This window comes from Haematobia irritans, chromosome 1, assembly GCF_050003625.1.
Source record: "Haematobia irritans isolate KBUSLIRL chromosome 1, ASM5000362v1, whole genome shotgun sequence".
In the NCBI taxonomy this organism is placed as follows: Eukaryota; Metazoa; Arthropoda; class Insecta; order Diptera; family Muscidae; genus Haematobia; species Haematobia irritans.
The window spans coordinates 139,644,453-139,662,443 of record NC_134397.1 but is presented as its reverse complement, the minus strand read 5'-3'; the positions used below and the strand labels follow the sequence as shown (position 1 = coordinate 139,662,443).

Here is a 17,991-nt window from a genome sequence, read left to right as displayed (position 1 = left end):
TATCTGTACACTTGGCTCACACAGAAAAAATGTTCGTGTACATTTTTCAGGTCTGTGACGGTGTGAAGTGTAGTCCAAAACTTAAGTGTGACACCTCACAAAAGCAATACATGTGTGTACCAGAACAGGCACGAATAGAGAGGTCGGTGTATAGCGACTACATCAAAACATGTTTCGATGTCCATATGTACAGTAATCCCTCGATTTACGTTGTTTCGATTTACGTCGTCAAATTTTTTATTCCATCCAACTTCGATTTACGTCGCCATTCGTTTTACGTCGTCGATTTGTTTTGCCAACTTTATCAGAAACGCCTTCCATAAGTGAAATAAGTACCAACGATGATGACATCGAAACATTTATTTCTGAAATTCGTACCGAAAATTCGACAAATTTTGATTGATGTGGCATATATAACGCAATTGTCGATGTTTTTTATGTATTCATTTATTTTTTATGTATATCTGTATATATGTTCAGCAAAAAAATCGCAATTTGTTTTGTGAACTATATCATATTCCAAAATAACGATTAAATTTCAGGCAAGGTAGATAAAAATTTCGAGTATTATATGTTTACGAAGGCAATCGGTCTACATGTTGGATTTCATACATATGTATAAATCTAAAACAAAATGCTTGTAGAAAAACGCTTTACAACATTATGATATTAATGTGTTCAAATCTCTAAAATTGATACCTTGTTCAAGGAAGTTTTTTTTTCAGCGAAAAAAACGAAAATTTTTAAAACAAAAATATATATGTAACTAGGATGACTTATTTAGACGCACCTTATGTATAGTTTAGAAAGTTTATCAACTTTGCACAATTTTCTAATAAATATTATTTTATTATTTACTTTTCATATATTACAAAATATTATACACTTAAAACGTAATAACTACTCAAAGAAATAAGCGATTAGAATTTGGTACGTACCATTAAAAATTTGCAGGTAGATAGATGTGAGATTTGGGTCTTTGGAATCAAAGATAACAATTTGCAACACACGGCGGTCAAACAATTTTGTAATGCAAATCGCACTACTCACAAACTGTGCCAGACTCATACACAATACTGTATCGATATTGCATACACTCATTACCAAATAAATCGGGGCCTACCTGTTTATGTTAAAATAATTAAGGGGGAAAACAATATGTTTTGCTATATGTTAAAACTGATAAAAAAATAAAATTGCTGCATTTGTGGTTAACACATTGAAGTTGATGTTAATATCCTTAAAATCATAACCATGCACAAACAAATTGACGAGTGTGCAGATTAACCAAAGCTATCACGAAGGAGCGCATTGCAAACGTTTACACTAATTATTCGAATTCAAAGCCTCATTTTTTACGATCGCAAAGAAGCCAGGCGAGATTGCATTTCCTGTAATTCTTCTTCGTCTTCCTCTTCCGGATCATCCTCCACAGCTGGCGTTTTCGTTTTCTCTGCTGCCGCCAATTCCTCCGGCGGCATAGGAGCTTCTCCAAGTTTGCCATCGGTGATTTCCCACAGGACTTTATCAACTTCCTTTGCAGCCTCCTCCTCCATCTCCTCAGTGTCTTCCAATGAATCCATTGTTTCATCCAACATCTCTTCTATAATGCCGGCCTTCATCATTTCTTTGGACATATCCCGCATAATACCAGCCAATTCTGGATAACGAACTAAATTTTGCATGGCCTGCATGACTTCGGTGGACTTTGAAAGTGATCCAGCTACCCGCAAAGTGGCTAGAAGAAAATATTCATTTTATCAATTATACACAATCTTGAAATGTCCATATTGCACTCACCCAATTGATTCTTCATTTGCAATTGAACTGAGTTTAAATGGGCTTTTGTTGTGTATATGCGATTAATAGCTTTGCGCGCTCCCACGATTTCTTTAGCCAAAATGACGCAAGTATCTCGGTCTCCCTTTGCAGCAGCTTGTTTCAAGGATCTTTTGACCTTTTCTTCTTCACGTTGTATGCTTCGTATTTGCCTATCCAGTTGGTTACCTTCTTTGCGTATTTTGTGTGTCCATTCCTGAACCTGAAAGAAAATACGATGTTTTGTTTTTATTCACGGTTAGCTGAAGCTGATGTCATGAAAGGCAACCTTCAAAACAATTGCCATTGAAATTCCCACGTTTCTCAGGGAACGCATAGTAGATTACCTGTTCTTTGGGATCCTTGCTCTTTGATGCACCAAACAAACCCATTATGAGGATTAATTTCGCAGTTAATTAGGTTTAATTTAAGAAAATAATATTCTTACTACACATAAAATGACTCATTTAGTGTCAGTGTATATTTACTTTTATTTGGATTGTTTTGACATATGACATATCTAACCAATGTTGCCCAGTTTTAATATAAAACATAAACAAATTAAAGAAGTGTTCACACTGTTGTGGTAATTTATATATTGATACTATTACTCGTGTTATGCTATATTCCCACCGAATTGTTTTCCTCATTCGTTTTTCCAAAACATTTCACCGTTCACACCGGGTTGAGATGCTTTAATTTGACAGTTACCATGGAAACTAGAAATTCACATATATGCAACCTATGTCCAAATAATTACCGCGAGCGAAAAGGGAAAAAAATTTTTATGTTATTTTCACATGTTCATGTTCTTAAAAGCCTTTCCCTGCCAGCATTTCAAAGTTCCATTTCAACCTCATCGTTACCACAGACTCGTAAATGTCACTTCAACCATCATGAAAAGGTACATCAAAAAGTACATGCAAGTAATTTGCCATCCCTACTGTTAAAAAAGCCATTTTTTTTGTGAAACGCCAAGCGCAACCAGCTTGTTATATTTTAATTAAATAAAAACGAAAATAAAGTTCTGAAAACATAGATTATACGCTTAAAATTGTGAAAGGTATATTGGTGAACAATTTGGTGATTTTCCAAATGGAATAAAGTGATTGTTTTTCAGATATTTTACAGACACGCTGCCTCCGTGGAATAAAAACACTGGTTGATAGACGCAGCAACATGTAACTCGCTACTTGTAACTCAACATCATCATTAATAGCTCCGTTCGAGAACCCGATAATTTTTGATAATTATTACAATTTTTTACTGGAAGTCGTTCGTTTACACCAAAACGCCAACAAAAGAGAGCCGGAGAGAGACTACATTTGACAGTTATGAGATAGAGAAATTGCAAGTTTTTGCTAGAGATTTTTCCCCCAGTAAAATCTTGCAAACCATAGCATAGTTTGTCAGCTGGTTTATGATAACAAACAAAGTACCAATACAATGTACATGTTCGGCAACTACGATTGGAAGTTAAATATACAGGATTTATTTTTTGTTTTCAATGTTTTAGCAGCTGAAATTTTCAATGTGCAAATAGTTACTGCATACCGTTCGTGTACTTTTCAGCAATTTTAAGCAAAGAGTGTAAAATACACTCTTACTCTCTTGCTAGTTTTTACTGGATATTTTTTATTGGAAAAGTACGCGAACAGACCTAATGCCAAAAATTATGTTAAATGTAATGTGATAGTGGTATAAATGTTATATTTTTAAGAATTTGTAAATGTTTAATCAAATTAATAAATATCTAAACAAACGTGTTTTACTCGACCACAATGATTCTTTTACAACTATCTTAAAATGCACTTTTTCTGATTGTTTGGAGGGTCCCTTATTGGCGTCGTTCTACATTGATCTATAAAGGCACCTAATAATTGCACTCATGCGAAACATTTTTGTAGTAACTTGGCGTGGTACAACTTCTCAATAGTGACGGCGCTTTTCCGACGAGTTTTTGATGTCGTATATGATTGTTTTCGACGTAGTGGGGATTCTCAAAAGAGTCCCCAAATTCAAAAAATGTTGGCAGGGAATTGTTTATTCTTTTTTTCTATGAAACGTATTTCAATATTTTGACATATATTTTGAATAGGGTATGTTATTCTGGGTATATTCCAAATTAGGTGGGTTCACATTCTAAAATTGACGTGTTTTGGAGGAAAACTTGTGTTTCGAACTTGTTTTTTAGTATGGCGAAAACGACTCGTTTTGAAGTGCTTATAAAGGGAAAACATTTCAAACCCCAAAACATGCTTGGTGAGAACACCGCATAAGGTGAGTATTAGCCGCTAAAGTAAAAACTAAATCAGTTAAAAAGGCATGAAATTATACATATTTGTTGCAAATTTTATTATAACTAGATGGGGAATAGCCCTAAGCAACTTTTTATAAAATGTATATTCTTTAAAATGAATTATTAAAGAAAAGTAATCGTGAAAAATTGCGATTTTAGCGGCTAAACTCGAACCTAATACCCACCTTTACTCTAAATTCAAATATACGCACCATTTGTTCAAATAAATACTGCGATCGCAAAGGGAAAACGTTCGTTAAGTTATTTTCACATACCCATGTACTTCAAAGCCTTTGGTTATTTATTTTTTCTACGAAATTTATTTTAATAATTTGACAAGTATTTTGAAAAGAATATGTTCAGTTAGAACATATTCCAAATTAGGGGCGTTTACATTATAAAATTGACGTGATTTGGAGTAAAACTTGTGTTTTGAACTTGATTTTTTTATGGAGAAAACGACTCATTTTAAAAAGGGAAAACATTTCAAACTCCAAAATATGCTTGGTGAGAATATATTACTCTTGATTGATTTTTAGATTGGTAGTGTGGGTGATTCACACTGTTTTATAAACTGCAAAACTTGGCAGCATTTTTGACGTCTGATAGATGTCTTTCGTTCTCGTTTTTGTTGCGCCCACAACAAAAGTTTGACAGTAAGATGCCGTTATTTTCATTTCAATTACTCGGATAAGTTTTTTTCTGGATTTTGTTTCTCAAGATCATATATATCATACTATGAAAAAATCGTCGATAAATTCTCGCATGGATTATGCTCGTGAGCATAATCAACTTGCAGCATTTTCGAAAGTACATAATGCTACAAATCCAACTCCGCCACCTAAAATTGCGAGTGATCCTTGGAATATTGGTACATCGAAGAAGACACTTGAACCAGAAATGAAAGATGGATGTATTTGCAATAGGAAACATCAAATTGTGGTGTGTGAAAATTGCAAAATGCTGTGCTATGGACGTATATCGCAAACGTGTCCAAAACATCCGAATGTAAGTGGAAGTTGTCCCACAAACAACCTCAATTAATATTGTTTCCTTGTCATAGGTTACTTATCTGTTGGATTTGTTCTATTGTCCATCGTGTACTTGTTCTCGTACATTCCTGAAGATAAAGGAAGCTTCGTAAAATCATTTCCTTTTTGACAACAATGAGCAGAACGTTGAACGTTCTATCACTTTATTTTTGGTTTAAGTTTTCCTATTACATGTTATATACATTTTACATAATGTATAAAGCCATTTAAAGCCAGAATAAAATTTGATGTATTACATTATTTTATTTCTATTATCTATTCGTAACTTTATCCATATAAATTTTCTTAAATGTGGTACGACGTTCGCATTATCGAGCGAAAAGTCGTTTTCCCACAATTACATTTTCTTAATTAATTTTAAACAATATACACATTATGAATTACTCCTTTGCCTTATCAGTAAGTTGCCCAATAAGTTATATTAAAATTTGTTCTAAAAATGAAAATTTTTGTGGTTTTGAACATTGATTTTAACGGATAAACTTGGACTTGGAACCAACATTTAGCATATCGCTATAATGAAAAAGACGACTTTTGGGGCTGCGACTTAAAACTTTTTGATGGTTTGTCAACACAAATGATCTACACCACATTCTCCTCGTTTTCGTTCGTTTTTTTTTTTCTTCTTAAAGGTGGGTACTAAGTTCGAGTTTTTTCACTAAAGTGAAAACTAAATCAATACAAAAAGGAATAAAATTATACATATTTGTTGCAGATTTTACTATAACTTGATGGGGAATAGCCCAAAGCAAGTTTTCACAAAGTTTGTATTCCTTAAAAAGTATTATTAAAGAAAAGTAATCGTGAAAAAATGGCGATTTTAGCGGCTAAACTCGAACTTAATACTCACCTTAAAAGTCCATTGTGTTCACTATTAAAAGTCGATTATTTCATTTTGGCTAACATCAAGAGTCGAATTTGTTGAATACGAAAAGTCGACTTCGATATTTTTTTTTTCAAAAAGTCATTAAGTAGATTTTTTACTTTTCCGTTTGATTATGTAGTTCTGGGAAGCATAAGAAGTTGCACGGTTTCAAATTGGAAGAATAGGGTAGCTTGCGTGATGATTTAAAACTCGGCCAATTCGGCCGAGTTGACTGCGTCTGGCCGAGACATCATGCTGAAAAAACACTTTCGCCTTCTATTTTTAATCCAGTGTGACAGTGTAAATCATCGTTTTACTTTTCACCATGTAGTCTATGGCTATCAAACGTTATGAATCCAAAGAAGCTTTTCCTCCCGACCACGACTAAATACTGACTAAAGATGATATCTTTTGAAATTACTACTATCGTGATTTTTTGTCACTTTATGGTCCATGGTACCGGTTGCCGGGCTCCCGCAAATAAGAATCGACGTTGACTTAGATTCTCTGTTTCCACTTTTACTAGAATTCATAGATGTTCGACCTAACCTAACCTAACTCCTCTAGAGAGTAGTCCATTGTAATTATTTTATTTTAGCCAAATAGGCTTAGAATTACATGCTCTGAATGAATAAATAAATAAATAATTACGAGAATGCACTGCATGTTTGTAAATTACATAAAGCATCAGTTCAAAAAGCAATCGTGATTTGTTTATTTTCATTACAATTTGTTATGTTTTTATTGTTGGTTTATTCTTGCATCATATTTGTGTTTTTGATTTCATCTTAAAAGCATACGTTGACTAAACTACAAGAGTACTAATCTTGTAGTTTTCCTTTGTTGGTTAAGCTACTCTAAGAGTAAGAGGCAAAGCCCTATAGACTGCATGATGGTTGGATGGAGCTCATCAGTATCCTCTACTTGTAGCAAAACTATCAACCAATTATCAGAATAAATTCGGGTAATTCATTAAACCCAAAGTAAATTAGTCTCGAACCTACTGAAAAAAGGTTTTCGATTGCCTAAATAAATTGTATACAAATATTAAATTTTAAGGTTGACACATTACTCAATTGATGCGTTCGGTCTTTTTCTTAGGTTTGGCACACACATTTTAAAATATTTTAAAAAAGTAATAGCGAAAATAAAGTTGTATTCAACTCGAAAACAGAATATAGTCCCGGCCTTAAGATGAGGAGACACCTTGGTGCAAAGGTTAACATACATAGGGTTCAATCCCAGATTTGGTTGAACAACCTAAATTTTTTTCAGCAGTGGTTTAACCCCACTCAGTAATGCTGATGACAATTCTGATTGTATAGAACCGACTATATTATATCTTGTCAAGCCATGGATAGATGAGATCCAGTTTAATGACTGCGAAACATTTCATATTCTTTGATTGAAAAAAGTAATCGCGAAAAAAATCGTTTTCGGCGGGGAAGACGAACATATTCACCGTCAAGGTTATTATTCTAATTTTAACTATTTTGTTTGCTAATTTTATTATACCTTGAATCATAAACCGGAACAATCGAAACAGATTATTTTCTTTAAAATGAATTATTAAAGAAAAGTAATCATGACTGCAATATTAATTAACGGTCTTTAATGAAAATTATAATTTGATACGTACGATTTACTACTTATTTGTCAGAACCGGTTCTTTTTCATACATCAGCTGACAGCACTCAATTTCAATCTCCCATCTGACATTATCAATGTTGAGGTTATGTATTTTGACATTTCAAAATTGCATCACAAGTCATTTACTATGGATTGCTAATTTTTATTAAGTATTTTTTCTGTAATTACATGTGATTAGTGAATGAAATTGCCGTCGCCAAAATTATCAAAGTGTGTTTTATTAGTTTGCGATGCAAAATTCTCGAAGAAGCCTGCAGTTACTTTGTACGGCTACACAAAATCTTTCGCTAAAATGTCCACATAGGCAAGGGCTTCTTGTGACTTCTAGCAGGGTGTTACACTATGGAGTAGTACACCGGGCACGTAATAGGAAACAACCACCTGCCAATGTTTCTCAATTGTTCAAACCAGTGCCCGTGCAGCATAACGTTGATGAATTTGATGTTGGTTCCGAATTGGCGGGCAAGTTGGAAAAGTCTGCTGTGTTAAAAATTTTAAATAAATTCACTCAGCGGAGAGAGATAAAAGCCCTTTGTGTTGAGAATGGTTTAGATAGTAAGGACCTATTGACATAGATTATAAAATTGTTATCTATCATCGAGGAATTGTTTCTTCCTAGATTACCTTCAACAGCAGGCATTCGCTTCATTTCGTCGATTCTGTATAGAATCGGAGAATCTGCCAGTAGATTTGCACATCACTTTTAGCGATATATTCAATGGTGCAGGTCATGTGGATGATATTTTTCCATATTTTATACGCCATGCTAAAACTATTTTTCCACATTTGGATTGTATGGATGATTTGAAGAAAATTTCGGATTTACGAACTCCTGCCAATTGGTATCCTAGTGCTCGGGCCATGACACGTAAAATTGTCTTCCATGCGGGTCCAACAAATTCGGGGAAAACCTATCATGCCATGGAACGATTTCTAAGCGCGAAGTCGGGTGTTTATTGTGGACCCCTAAAGCTTCTGGCTACAGAAGTTTTTAATAAATCAAATGAAAAGGTGAGATAAGTCGTATAAACAAAAAAATTCCAAAGTATTATACAAAAAAATTGTCGTCTTAAATTTGTCTAGGGAACTCCTTGTGATTTGGTTACTGGAGAGGAAAGAAAATATGGAATAAATGAAAACACACCTGCAGCTCATGTGGCCTGTACCGTGGAAATGACTTCTGTAAATACTCCCTGTAAGTAAAATAATTCTACTATAAATCCATATCAAAATATTCAACATTTGTACTGTGCTGACTTTTTTAGACGAGGTTGCTGTAATTGATGAAATACAGCAATTGAAAGATCCCCAAAGAGGTTGGGCATGGACAAGAGCATTCCTTGGTCTCATAGCTGACGAAGTTCATGTATGTGGCGAAGCTGGCTCTCTGGAGTTGTTGGAAAAAATTTGTGAAACCACAAACGAAACCGTAGAAGTCCACAATTATAATCGTCTAACGGAATTGACCATTGAAGATTCTGCTTTAGTAACATTGGATAATGTTCAACCTGGTGATTGTATTGTTTGCTTTAGTAAAAATGATATCTATACGGTATCTAGAGAAATAGAAGCAAGGTTTGTCTTTCGATTTTATTTTAGTACCAATTGTGGTAAACGTTTTTTATCCATTTAGAGGTAAAGAAGTTGCTGTTATTTATGGTGGCTTACCACCTGGCACAAAATTGGCACAGGCGGCGAAATTTAATGATCCTGAAAATAGCTGCAAAGTGATGGTTGCAACAGATGCCATTGGAATGGGATTGAATTTGTGAGTAATGGCTTTTAAGAAATATTAACAAAGATAGGTTTTAAGCAAACTAATAACAAGAAAAAATACGAACATCGCTGAGCTGAAGATTATACACCCATCACCATTGACTTGATAATTCTCAATCACAAAACAAGCATGTTTTACTATGAAATTTTCTTTAAATTTCATATTTCTTTCGTTTATAGGAGCATACGACGCATTATCTTTTACTCGCTGGTGAAACCATCTATGAATGAAAAGGGTGAACGTGAAATAGATACAATTTCTGTATCATCGGCATTGCAAATTGCTGGCAGAGCGGGGAGATATCGAACACAATGGGAACATGGCTATGTGACCACATTTAAATCCGATGATTTACCAACTCTCAGAAAACTACTTTCACAAACCCCAGAACCATTGAAACAAGCCGGTCTTCATCCCACAGCAGATCAAATAGAACTATATGCTTATCATTTACCAAATTCAACTTTAAGCAATTTAATGGTAAGCACACATTTGTAATCTGCAAGAAATTTACAGCTCATATTTATTTTTGTATGTATTTCTGTAGGACATTTTTGTTAATTTATGCACCGTTGATGATTCACTATACTTCATGTGCAATATAGAGGATTTTAAATTTTTAGCTGAAATGATCCAACATGTGCCGTTACCATTACGAGCACGATATGTGTTCTGTTGTGCTCCAATCAATAGAAAAATGCCATTTGTGTGTTCTATGTTCTTAAAGGTAAGTGACTTTCCATAATTTTTAAATTGCAAAGTGAACCTCAAAATAGGCGTTAATTTCTTGGTAGAAAAAAAAGAAAAAAATTTAAAAATTTAGACACATAGGAGCAAAATATTACCTTTCTGTATAATATTTTTAAATGATTGAGCCTATCCAATTCCATATTTGAGGAAACTTGTCTTCTAGCTATTGAAAGATTTGGATGGTGGTCTGAAAAGAAAATAGCCCAATTTTTTCATACATAGCCAATCTTTAATTCAATACACTCTGCACCAAGTGTTCTAACAAATATGTTTTCCGCACTCGTTGCAGTCGGGTCTACGGTCCGGGCGGACACAGTGTTTTCAACCCTGTCCAAGGACTGCAAACCCCCATTTGGAGTATCGAAAATGCCAACTCCAAAGAGATACAACAACAACAACAAATATGTTTTCTCGGGGCTTACAAAATGGCCCCGTAACGGCGATGACCTCCTGTTCGACTGATGTTGATACCTAGCGAGTGATTTTTTTAATCAAATCAGATGAACACGGTGGATATGTCATCAGCCCATAGTTCAATTGGACCATGGCGAGGCATTTGGTGTGAACCGGTGCATTATCGCGCTGTAAGAACACGTTTTTCTTCCCCAATGAGGCGGTTTAGCATAATGCAGCCCTGTGATTATTTCAACCTTATCCTTATATGAATGTCACGAAACGAAACAGAAGTTTTATCGCGTAAACGGCGTCAAACACTGATTTGGTCTTCCAATCGCGATGATATTCCCCTAATGTTGAACAGGATATGATTCATGGGATCTTTTAAAATGCCTACTGTCTCAGCGATCTCGTGAACCTTTAATCGGCAGAGTCTCACTACGATATCATGGATTTTTTGTTTTTATTTACTAATTGTTTGTTTTGTGTGTTGACATCTGGACCTGATTCATCAAATAACAACGTTCGAAATTGGTTGAAACAATTGTTGATGGTAGCCACAGCGTACTTTCTATTCCTTGGCGTGATTTATCTTCCAAAGAAAGAATTAAATCATTAAGATTTTATTAATGTTTCTAAAATCTGCGAAAATTTCCGCTTCCCCGCGGTAAAAAACAAAAACAAGTTTCCGATATAGCCGAAATGTGAGCCTCCTGTAAGAAGGAAGAAAAAATTCATTTATTAGCATCCTATGTTCGATAAAATATTGACGTTCTTAATCAGCATGAAATTCGCTATCTATCTATGAAATTGATATCATACACAAAAAATACGATTCTCTGAAATTTTAGAAGTTTCAATTGAAATTTTGAAAATCACAAGATGGTCGACATTTGGAGTATTTGGAAATGTGGAAAAGTAAACTTTTCTAATATGCCTTAATATTATCCATTGTGGAATATAGATTAAAGGTAGATTTTGCCATAGAATAGCAATGATAGCATAGTGGAGTAGGTCTAAAAGCTGTTGATTTAATTGACTAATTTATACCATAGTATCCCAGTTTTTAAAGCTTTCAATTATTATTTACATTTGTTTTTTTATACTTTTAGATTGCCAGACAATATAGCCGAAGTGAACCTATTACATTCGATTTCATTAAAAAGAATTGCGGATGGCCTTTGTCTTTGCCAAAAACGATTGTTGATTTAGTACATCTGGAAGCCGTTTTTGATGTTATGGACTTGTATCTTTGGCTTAGTTATCGTTTTATGGATATTTTTCCTGAAGCAGCATCTGTGAGAGCTGCTCAAGCAGAATTGGATGAAATCATACAGCAAGGTGTATTCCAAATAACCAAATTATTGAAAAACACCGAAGCCAATCAAGGTGCAACGGATGGTGACACATCCTACAACATGAGACGCATAGTACAAACAAAAGGTAAAACAAATCGAATGAATAAACACTGCCAAAAAATCGTCAGAAATGTTACATGAGTTTGACACAGTTTCGAACCATTTTTCTTTTCGAGATCGTGTCCTAAACGGTATCTATCTATATTCAGTAACAAATTATTGACAGAGAGTATGATTTGAAATAAAATTTAAGTCAAAGTGAAAGGAATATAAACTGACAGGAAAATCGTTGGAAGTATTACAAGTGTTTGACATCGTTTTGTATCATTTTGCCATTCGTGATCTAATTCTATGCGGGATCTTAATTCAGTAACAAATTATTAGCGTAGGATATAATTTTGTTACTGGATGTAAATATCGATATTTACTATCAAAATTTTAATGAAGCGGTATCTAACAGCGGAAATATTTTTTTTAATATTTTCTTGGTGAACCAATTATGTTCTCAACGAACTATAATTCAAAATGTCAAAATTCTCCAACGTGAAAAGTTAAAAAACATTGCCAAAGTTGGGCATGGAAACTTGGTCAAATTTTAATACAAATAATGTATCTATCTTTTATATTTTCACTTTCAGAACCTCGCATACCTAGCACATCAAGAGGTCGATTGACTGATCGTCTAATATCTCAGGGCCTGCTTACACCAGGAATGTTAAGCGAATTACGAAAGGAATGGGATGCTCAACAACAAGCCCTCAAACATCGAGAACACACCTCAAATCCTCATCACAAATCTGATGATTTTCCAAATGATTCCGATGATGATGATTCAACGTATAACAAAAATATGAGAAGAAAACGGAGAAAATGACTCGGATACTGGCTTCACTTTAGACTAATTTCATATTTAGAATTATAAATACTGTTTTTATTTGATTTGTTAAAAAAAAAAAAATATTAGATTGTACAAATATTTTTGTTGTAAGACCGCATGAAAAGATTCTGTGAGATAAATGTTTACCAATAATGAATGGTAGAATAAAAAAAATAAGATAAACTGAATTAAATTGAGACTTTGAAGGGACAAAAGGCATATTATTGGTCATAGGCAAATTTTGTTTTTTCAATCCATCAACCATAATATTCAATTTAGCAGGTATTTATAAAAAAAATAACCCCAGATTGTGACTATTTTTAGGTTTAATTTGAACGAAACTCTAAACTGAGAACTTGGTTTGGCTCTAATTGTTCTTGTTGTAGCAGTTTTGAGACGCTTATGTGGAAATACTTATAAGTTCTTGTTGGTATTGTTTCAGCTTTAAAGCATTCGATTACCGCAGGAGATTATTTTGTCAAATCTTGCCTCAGTTCGTATATAGATATAGTTCTTAGCAACTTTATACGGTGCTGGATTGGAACGACTGTGTTAAACCCAATAATTTTATTAAATTGATCCCAACAATGAATGAATTTTATAATGAAAATAAGTCAACACTCATAGTAGTTTTTGGTATGTTTTTGCACTGTAATATGCTTACAAGCTCCTAAATGCGATAGGCAAACATTTTGTTTGCTGTTATGCCTCAATTTTATAAATATTCAGATTTTTGGGCAAATATATTCATAAAATATTGTTTTAATTGTGTTACGATAGCCTCTAAGTTGACATTTTTATTTGTTTCAGCCAAAATAAAAAATATTTTAGTGTAATCGAGATTAAAAAAAAAGCAGACAATGTTTGCTATTTCAGCAAACAGTGAATGCTTTCCCTTTTTCAGCAGACTTTTCTGCTGTTGCCACTAACAAATTTCTTTGGGTTCATATAGTCATTTAAAATACTCACCAATGAATATTTACTTACAGTCACTTTCATATATAAATTATAAAACCTTTTATTCTTTCTTTGTTTTCAGATTTTATTAACAAAATTTGATATAATTTTTATAAGTATTTTATTTTTGTATTGTTTCATGATTTTCCATTTTTTCTTTAAGTATCAGGATATTTTTTATTGGCAAATATTACTTTTGGTATTTTTGTTGGTTCCATTCATTATTTTAGTTTTTTTTTGTATTATTTATTCTTTTCAAAAAATAATGTTTTATGGGTCATACACAGAAATGAAGTACCTAGAAATTTGGGATACATTAAAAAATATATTTGCTTTGATAATCAGGCATTAATTAAATAAAACATAGATTCGGTTTAATAAATATTTTAAAATGTTTCATAAATATTAGTTATAAAAATAAACTATTATTAAAAATACCACACATATGACCTAAAATAGTGCAGATTAATTTAAAATATATCCATCTTTAAATCGATACAAAGAATCGGAGAGATATTGGACATGTGTTTGTATGTGTGTGTGTGGGAGTGAAGCTAATTTATTTCTTTCAGATAAAAATAACATTTGTTGTTTAAATGTTGAATATTTTATATTATACAAATACTCGATATTATTCGAATTTCATAAAAAAATTAGAGATGATTCAAGGTAGTCATTGATTTGTTTGAATTAAATTATTGTAATATAAAAAATATCTATAATGTATTTCTATAATATCCAATTAATAGGCAATAAGCAACCATCTTTCAACAAAGTTTTTAAAAGACTTGCCACCATTTCTAAGAGACGCTTTGTTGTAGGAATACAGTGTAGCTGATATGTATTTAAACCAACTTCACGTTGCTGTCATTTCTAGGCTGCTCGTCTGACAACTGACAGATTTAGTCCATTGACAGTTCATTTTATTTATTTATTTATATAGATAAAGTTTTTCGTGTTGTAATTTGCCTGGAAAATCACAATTGGCGACCTTTGCCCACCAGTATTTAAATGTGAATAGATCTTTTGTTTCTACAGTTTTGTAATTTTAATGATTCATGGAATTCATGAGCCCCACTCGTAAAATTTTGAGAAATTTTTCTATAGAAATACAATTTTCTATCGAAATAAAATCTTGACAAAATTTTATTTTAGAAAAAAAAAATTGACAAAATTTTCTGTAGAAATAAAATTTTGACATTTTTTTTATAGAAATGACATTTTGAGAAAATTTTCTATAGAAATTACATTTTGAGAAAATCTTCAATAGAAATAAAATTTTGAGAACATTTTCTATAGAACTAAAATTTGGAGAAAATGTTCTATAGAAATATAATTTTGAGAAAATTTTCTATAGAAATAAAATTTTAACATAATTTTCTATAGCAATAAAAATATGACAAAATTTTCTATAGAAATACAATTTTGACAAAATTTTCTATAGAAATAAAATTTTAACAAAATTTTCTATAGCAATAAAAATATGACGAAATTTTCTATAGAAATACAATTTTGACAACATTTTCTATAGATTTTTTGTTTGGTAGTTTTTTTTTGCTAGAATTTCCTCAACTTTTGGTAGATTTTTCTCCAAATTGTGGTAGAGTATTTTTGGCTTGAGTGGCAACCGTGACCTCAGACCATTAGACTTTTGCGTCTGGGGCATTTTTAAGAGTATGTTTGGTTTGGCACTAACCAATTCTAAAGTGATGATCATCTCAAGACTTAGTCCAGTTTATTTTATTCAGAGAGCCCACCAATACTTAAATGTGAATAAATATTTTGTAATTTTAACGATTTATGGAATGCATTAGCCCCACTCCTAAAATTTTGAGAAAATTTTCTATAGAAATAAAATGACAATTGACAATTTTTTTAATAGAAATAACATTTTTACAAAATTTTCTATAGAAATAAAATTTTGAGAACATTTTCTATAGAAATGAAATTTTGACAATTTTTTTTATAGAAATAAAATTTTGACAAAATTTTCTATAGAAATAAAATTTTGACAACATTTTGATAAAATTTTGACAAAATTTTCTATATGAATGAAATTATGAGAAAATTTTCTATAAATTTTTTTGTTTGGTAGTTTTTTGGTAGAATTTTCTCCAAATTGTGGTAGATTATTTTCTATAGAAATATAATTTGAGAACATTTTCTATAGCAATACAAATATGACAAAATTTCTATAGAAATAAAATTTTGAGAAAATTTTCTATAAAAATATAATTTTGAGAAAATTTTCTATAGAAATATAATTTTGATAAAATTTTCTATAGCAATACAAATAAGACAAAATTTTCTATAGAAATAAAATTTTGAGAGAATTTTCTATAGAAATATAATTTTGAGAAAATTTTCTTTAGAAATAAAATTTTGAGAAAATTTTCTATAGAAATAAAATTTTTATAAAATTTTCTATAGAAATATAAGTTTGAGAAAATTTTCTATAGAAATATAATTTTAACAAAATTTTCTATAGCAATAAAAATATGACAAAATTTTCTATAGAAATAAAATTTTGAGAAAATTTTCTATAGAAATAAAATTTTGAGAAAATTTTCTATAGAAATATAATTTTGAGAAAATTTTCTATAGAAATATAATTTTGAGAAAATTTTCTATAGAAATATAATTTTGACAAAATTTTCTATAGAAATATAATTTGGAAAATTTTCTATAGCAATAAAAATATGACAAAATTTTCTATAAAAATAAAATTTTGAGAAAATTTTCTATAGAAATAAAATTTTGAGAAAATTTTTTATAGAAATATAATTTTGAGAAAATTTTCTATAGAAATATACTTTTGACAACATTTTCTATAGCAATAAAAATATGACAAAATTTTCTATAGAAATAAAATTTTGAGAAAATTTTCTATTAGAAATAAAATTTTGAGAAAATTTTTTGTTTGGTAGTTTTTTTTTGTTAGAATTTCCTCAAATTTTGGTAGAATTTTCTCCAAATTGTGGTGGAGTATTTTTGACCTTAGACCATTGGACTTTTGCGTCTGGGGCATTTTTAATTTTGAGAAAATTTTCTATAGAAATAAAATTTTCAGAAAATTTTCTATAGAAATATAATTTTGATAAAATTTACTATAGAAATAACATTTTGACAAATTTTTTTATAAAAATAACATTTTGACAAAATTTTCTATTGAAATAAAATTTTGATAAAATTTTCTATTAGAATAACATTTTTAGAAAATTTTCTATTAAAATAAAATTTTGAGAACATTTTCTATAAAAATGAAATTTTGAGAAAATTTTCTATAGATTTTTTTGTTTGGTAGTTTTTTGGTAGAATTTTCTTCAAATTGTGGTAGATTATTTTTGGCTTTAGTGGCAACCGTGACCTCAAACCATTGTCCTTTTGCGTCTGGGTCATTTTGAAGAGTAAGTTTGGCATTAACCAATTCTAAAGTGTCGATCATCTCAAGATTTGATTTTATTTCCGATATATTTTCCTTTTGAACAATAAAATTAAAAAAAAAATAATAATAATAAAATATAGCGATTTACTTTGTCGCATTACATATCAGCCACCCTTTATATTGCTTTGGCCTTATTGTTCGCTCATAATTTACTTTAATTTAATGTTCATTGAATATTTACCCACCATCGAGTTGTGAACTGTGGCTTCAATTAAAATTGGAATCATCTGCCATCGATAAAATCAATTTGGTCAAAGAAAGCAGACAGCTATACAGAAAAATATCATCAATACTCTTTCAATTGAATTTGAAAAATTGTTAGATTAAAAGTTTTTTGATTAAGGATTGTTCATGTTTTTATTTTTTTCAGCTATTAAGTGTGAACTGAAAAGACTGCTGTGTTAATACCAAACAATGAATGCTGTTTTTAAGCAGACAAAAAAAAAATGCCGATTTAACAGTTAGGAATAGGTACTATTATCTTTTGTGTTTGTTTTAGCTAAACTAAAATAAGTTTTAGTGTAATAGAATTTAGAAAATAATATAAAATTTTTGATATTTCAGCAAACAGCGACTGATTTTCCCTTTTCAAGAGACTATTTGCTGTTTTAGCAGATTTTTCTAATAACAAATTTCCTTGGGTGTACAATCATTCGAATAACGTTAAAATTGAAAAAAATTGATTTTGACAGCTGCCAAGCTTTGTTAGATGATGGGTAAAATTTATTCACACAATATGGATAATAT

The 17,991-nt window shown here is 31.2% G+C and overlaps 3 protein-coding genes and 1 long non-coding RNA gene across 4 annotated transcripts; 3 read left to right on the top strand and 1 right to left on the bottom strand.

The window, feature by feature from the left end:
* Nucleotides 1-828: 828 nt before the first annotated feature.
* On the bottom strand, nt 829-2,321 carry Vps24 (vacuolar protein sorting 24). Its single transcript, XM_075291786.1, has 3 exons — nt 2,166-2,321; nt 1,801-2,041; nt 829-1,738 (listed from the first exon to the last, which is right to left on the bottom strand). Exons 1-3 carry the CDS (start codon nt 2,208-2,210, stop codon nt 1,356-1,358), a joined length of 669 nt encoding a protein of 222 aa, XP_075147901.1. The 5' UTR covers nt 2,211-2,321; the 3' UTR covers nt 829-1,355.
* Nucleotides 2,322-2,705: 384 nt separating this feature from the next.
* On the top strand, nt 2,706-3,594 carry LOC142221917 (uncharacterized). The gene is made up of 2 exons (XR_012718226.1): nt 2,706-2,881; nt 2,939-3,594. It is a non-coding gene; the product is annotated as an uncharacterized LOC142221917 (long non-coding RNA).
* Nucleotides 3,595-4,757: 1,163 nt separating this feature from the next.
* Nucleotides 4,758-5,409, top strand: LOC142221916 (uncharacterized). The gene is made up of 2 exons (XM_075291787.1): nt 4,758-5,125; nt 5,181-5,409. The coding sequence occupies exons 1-2, from the start codon at nt 4,856-4,858 to the stop codon at nt 5,259-5,261; spliced, it is 351 nt and encodes a 116-aa protein (XP_075147902.1). The 5' UTR covers nt 4,758-4,855; the 3' UTR covers nt 5,262-5,409.
* A 2,367-nt stretch (nt 5,410-7,776) lies between these two features.
* Nucleotides 7,777-13,035, top strand: Suv3 (Suv3 RNA helicase). The gene is made up of 9 exons (XM_075291785.1): nt 7,777-8,239; nt 8,304-8,695; nt 8,768-8,879; nt 8,950-9,259; nt 9,318-9,452; nt 9,641-9,941; nt 10,009-10,188; nt 11,720-12,050; nt 12,604-13,035. Exons 1-9 carry the CDS (start codon nt 7,915-7,917, stop codon nt 12,837-12,839), a joined length of 2,322 nt encoding a protein of 773 aa, XP_075147900.1. The 5' UTR covers nt 7,777-7,914; the 3' UTR covers nt 12,840-13,035.
* Nucleotides 13,036-17,991: the final 4,956 nt, after the last annotated feature.

Excerpts from the sequence above, each read along its gene's own strand:
- Vps24 (XM_075291786.1), bottom strand. The coding sequence starts at position 2,210 with ATGGGTTTGTTTGGTGCATCAAAGAGCAAGGATCCCAAAGAACAG. Across the intron at positions 2,042-2,165 it reads GCAAGGATCCCAAAGAACAG|GTTCAGGAATGGACACACAA; the intron begins GTAATCTACTAT and ends ATTTTCTTTCAG. Across the intron at positions 1,739-1,800 it reads GCAAATGAAGAATCAATTGG|CCACTTTGCGGGTAGCTGGA; the intron begins GTGAGTGCAATA and ends ATTTTCTTCTAG.
- LOC142221916 (XM_075291787.1), top strand. The coding sequence starts at position 4,856 with ATGAAAAAATCGTCGATAAATTCTCGCATGGATTATGCTCGTGAGCAT. Across the intron at positions 5,126-5,180 it reads CGTGTCCAAAACATCCGAAT|GTTACTTATCTGTTGGATTT; the intron begins GTAAGTGGAAGT and ends TCCTTGTCATAG.
- Suv3 (XM_075291785.1), top strand. The coding sequence starts at position 7,915 with ATGCAAAATTCTCGAAGAAGCCTGCAGTTACTTTGTACGGCTACACAA. Across the intron at positions 8,880-8,949 it reads GACTTCTGTAAATACTCCCT|ACGAGGTTGCTGTAATTGAT; the intron begins GTAAGTAAAATA and ends TGACTTTTTTAG. Across the intron at positions 9,260-9,317 it reads TCTAGAGAAATAGAAGCAAG|AGGTAAAGAAGTTGCTGTTA; the intron begins GTTTGTCTTTCG and ends TTATCCATTTAG.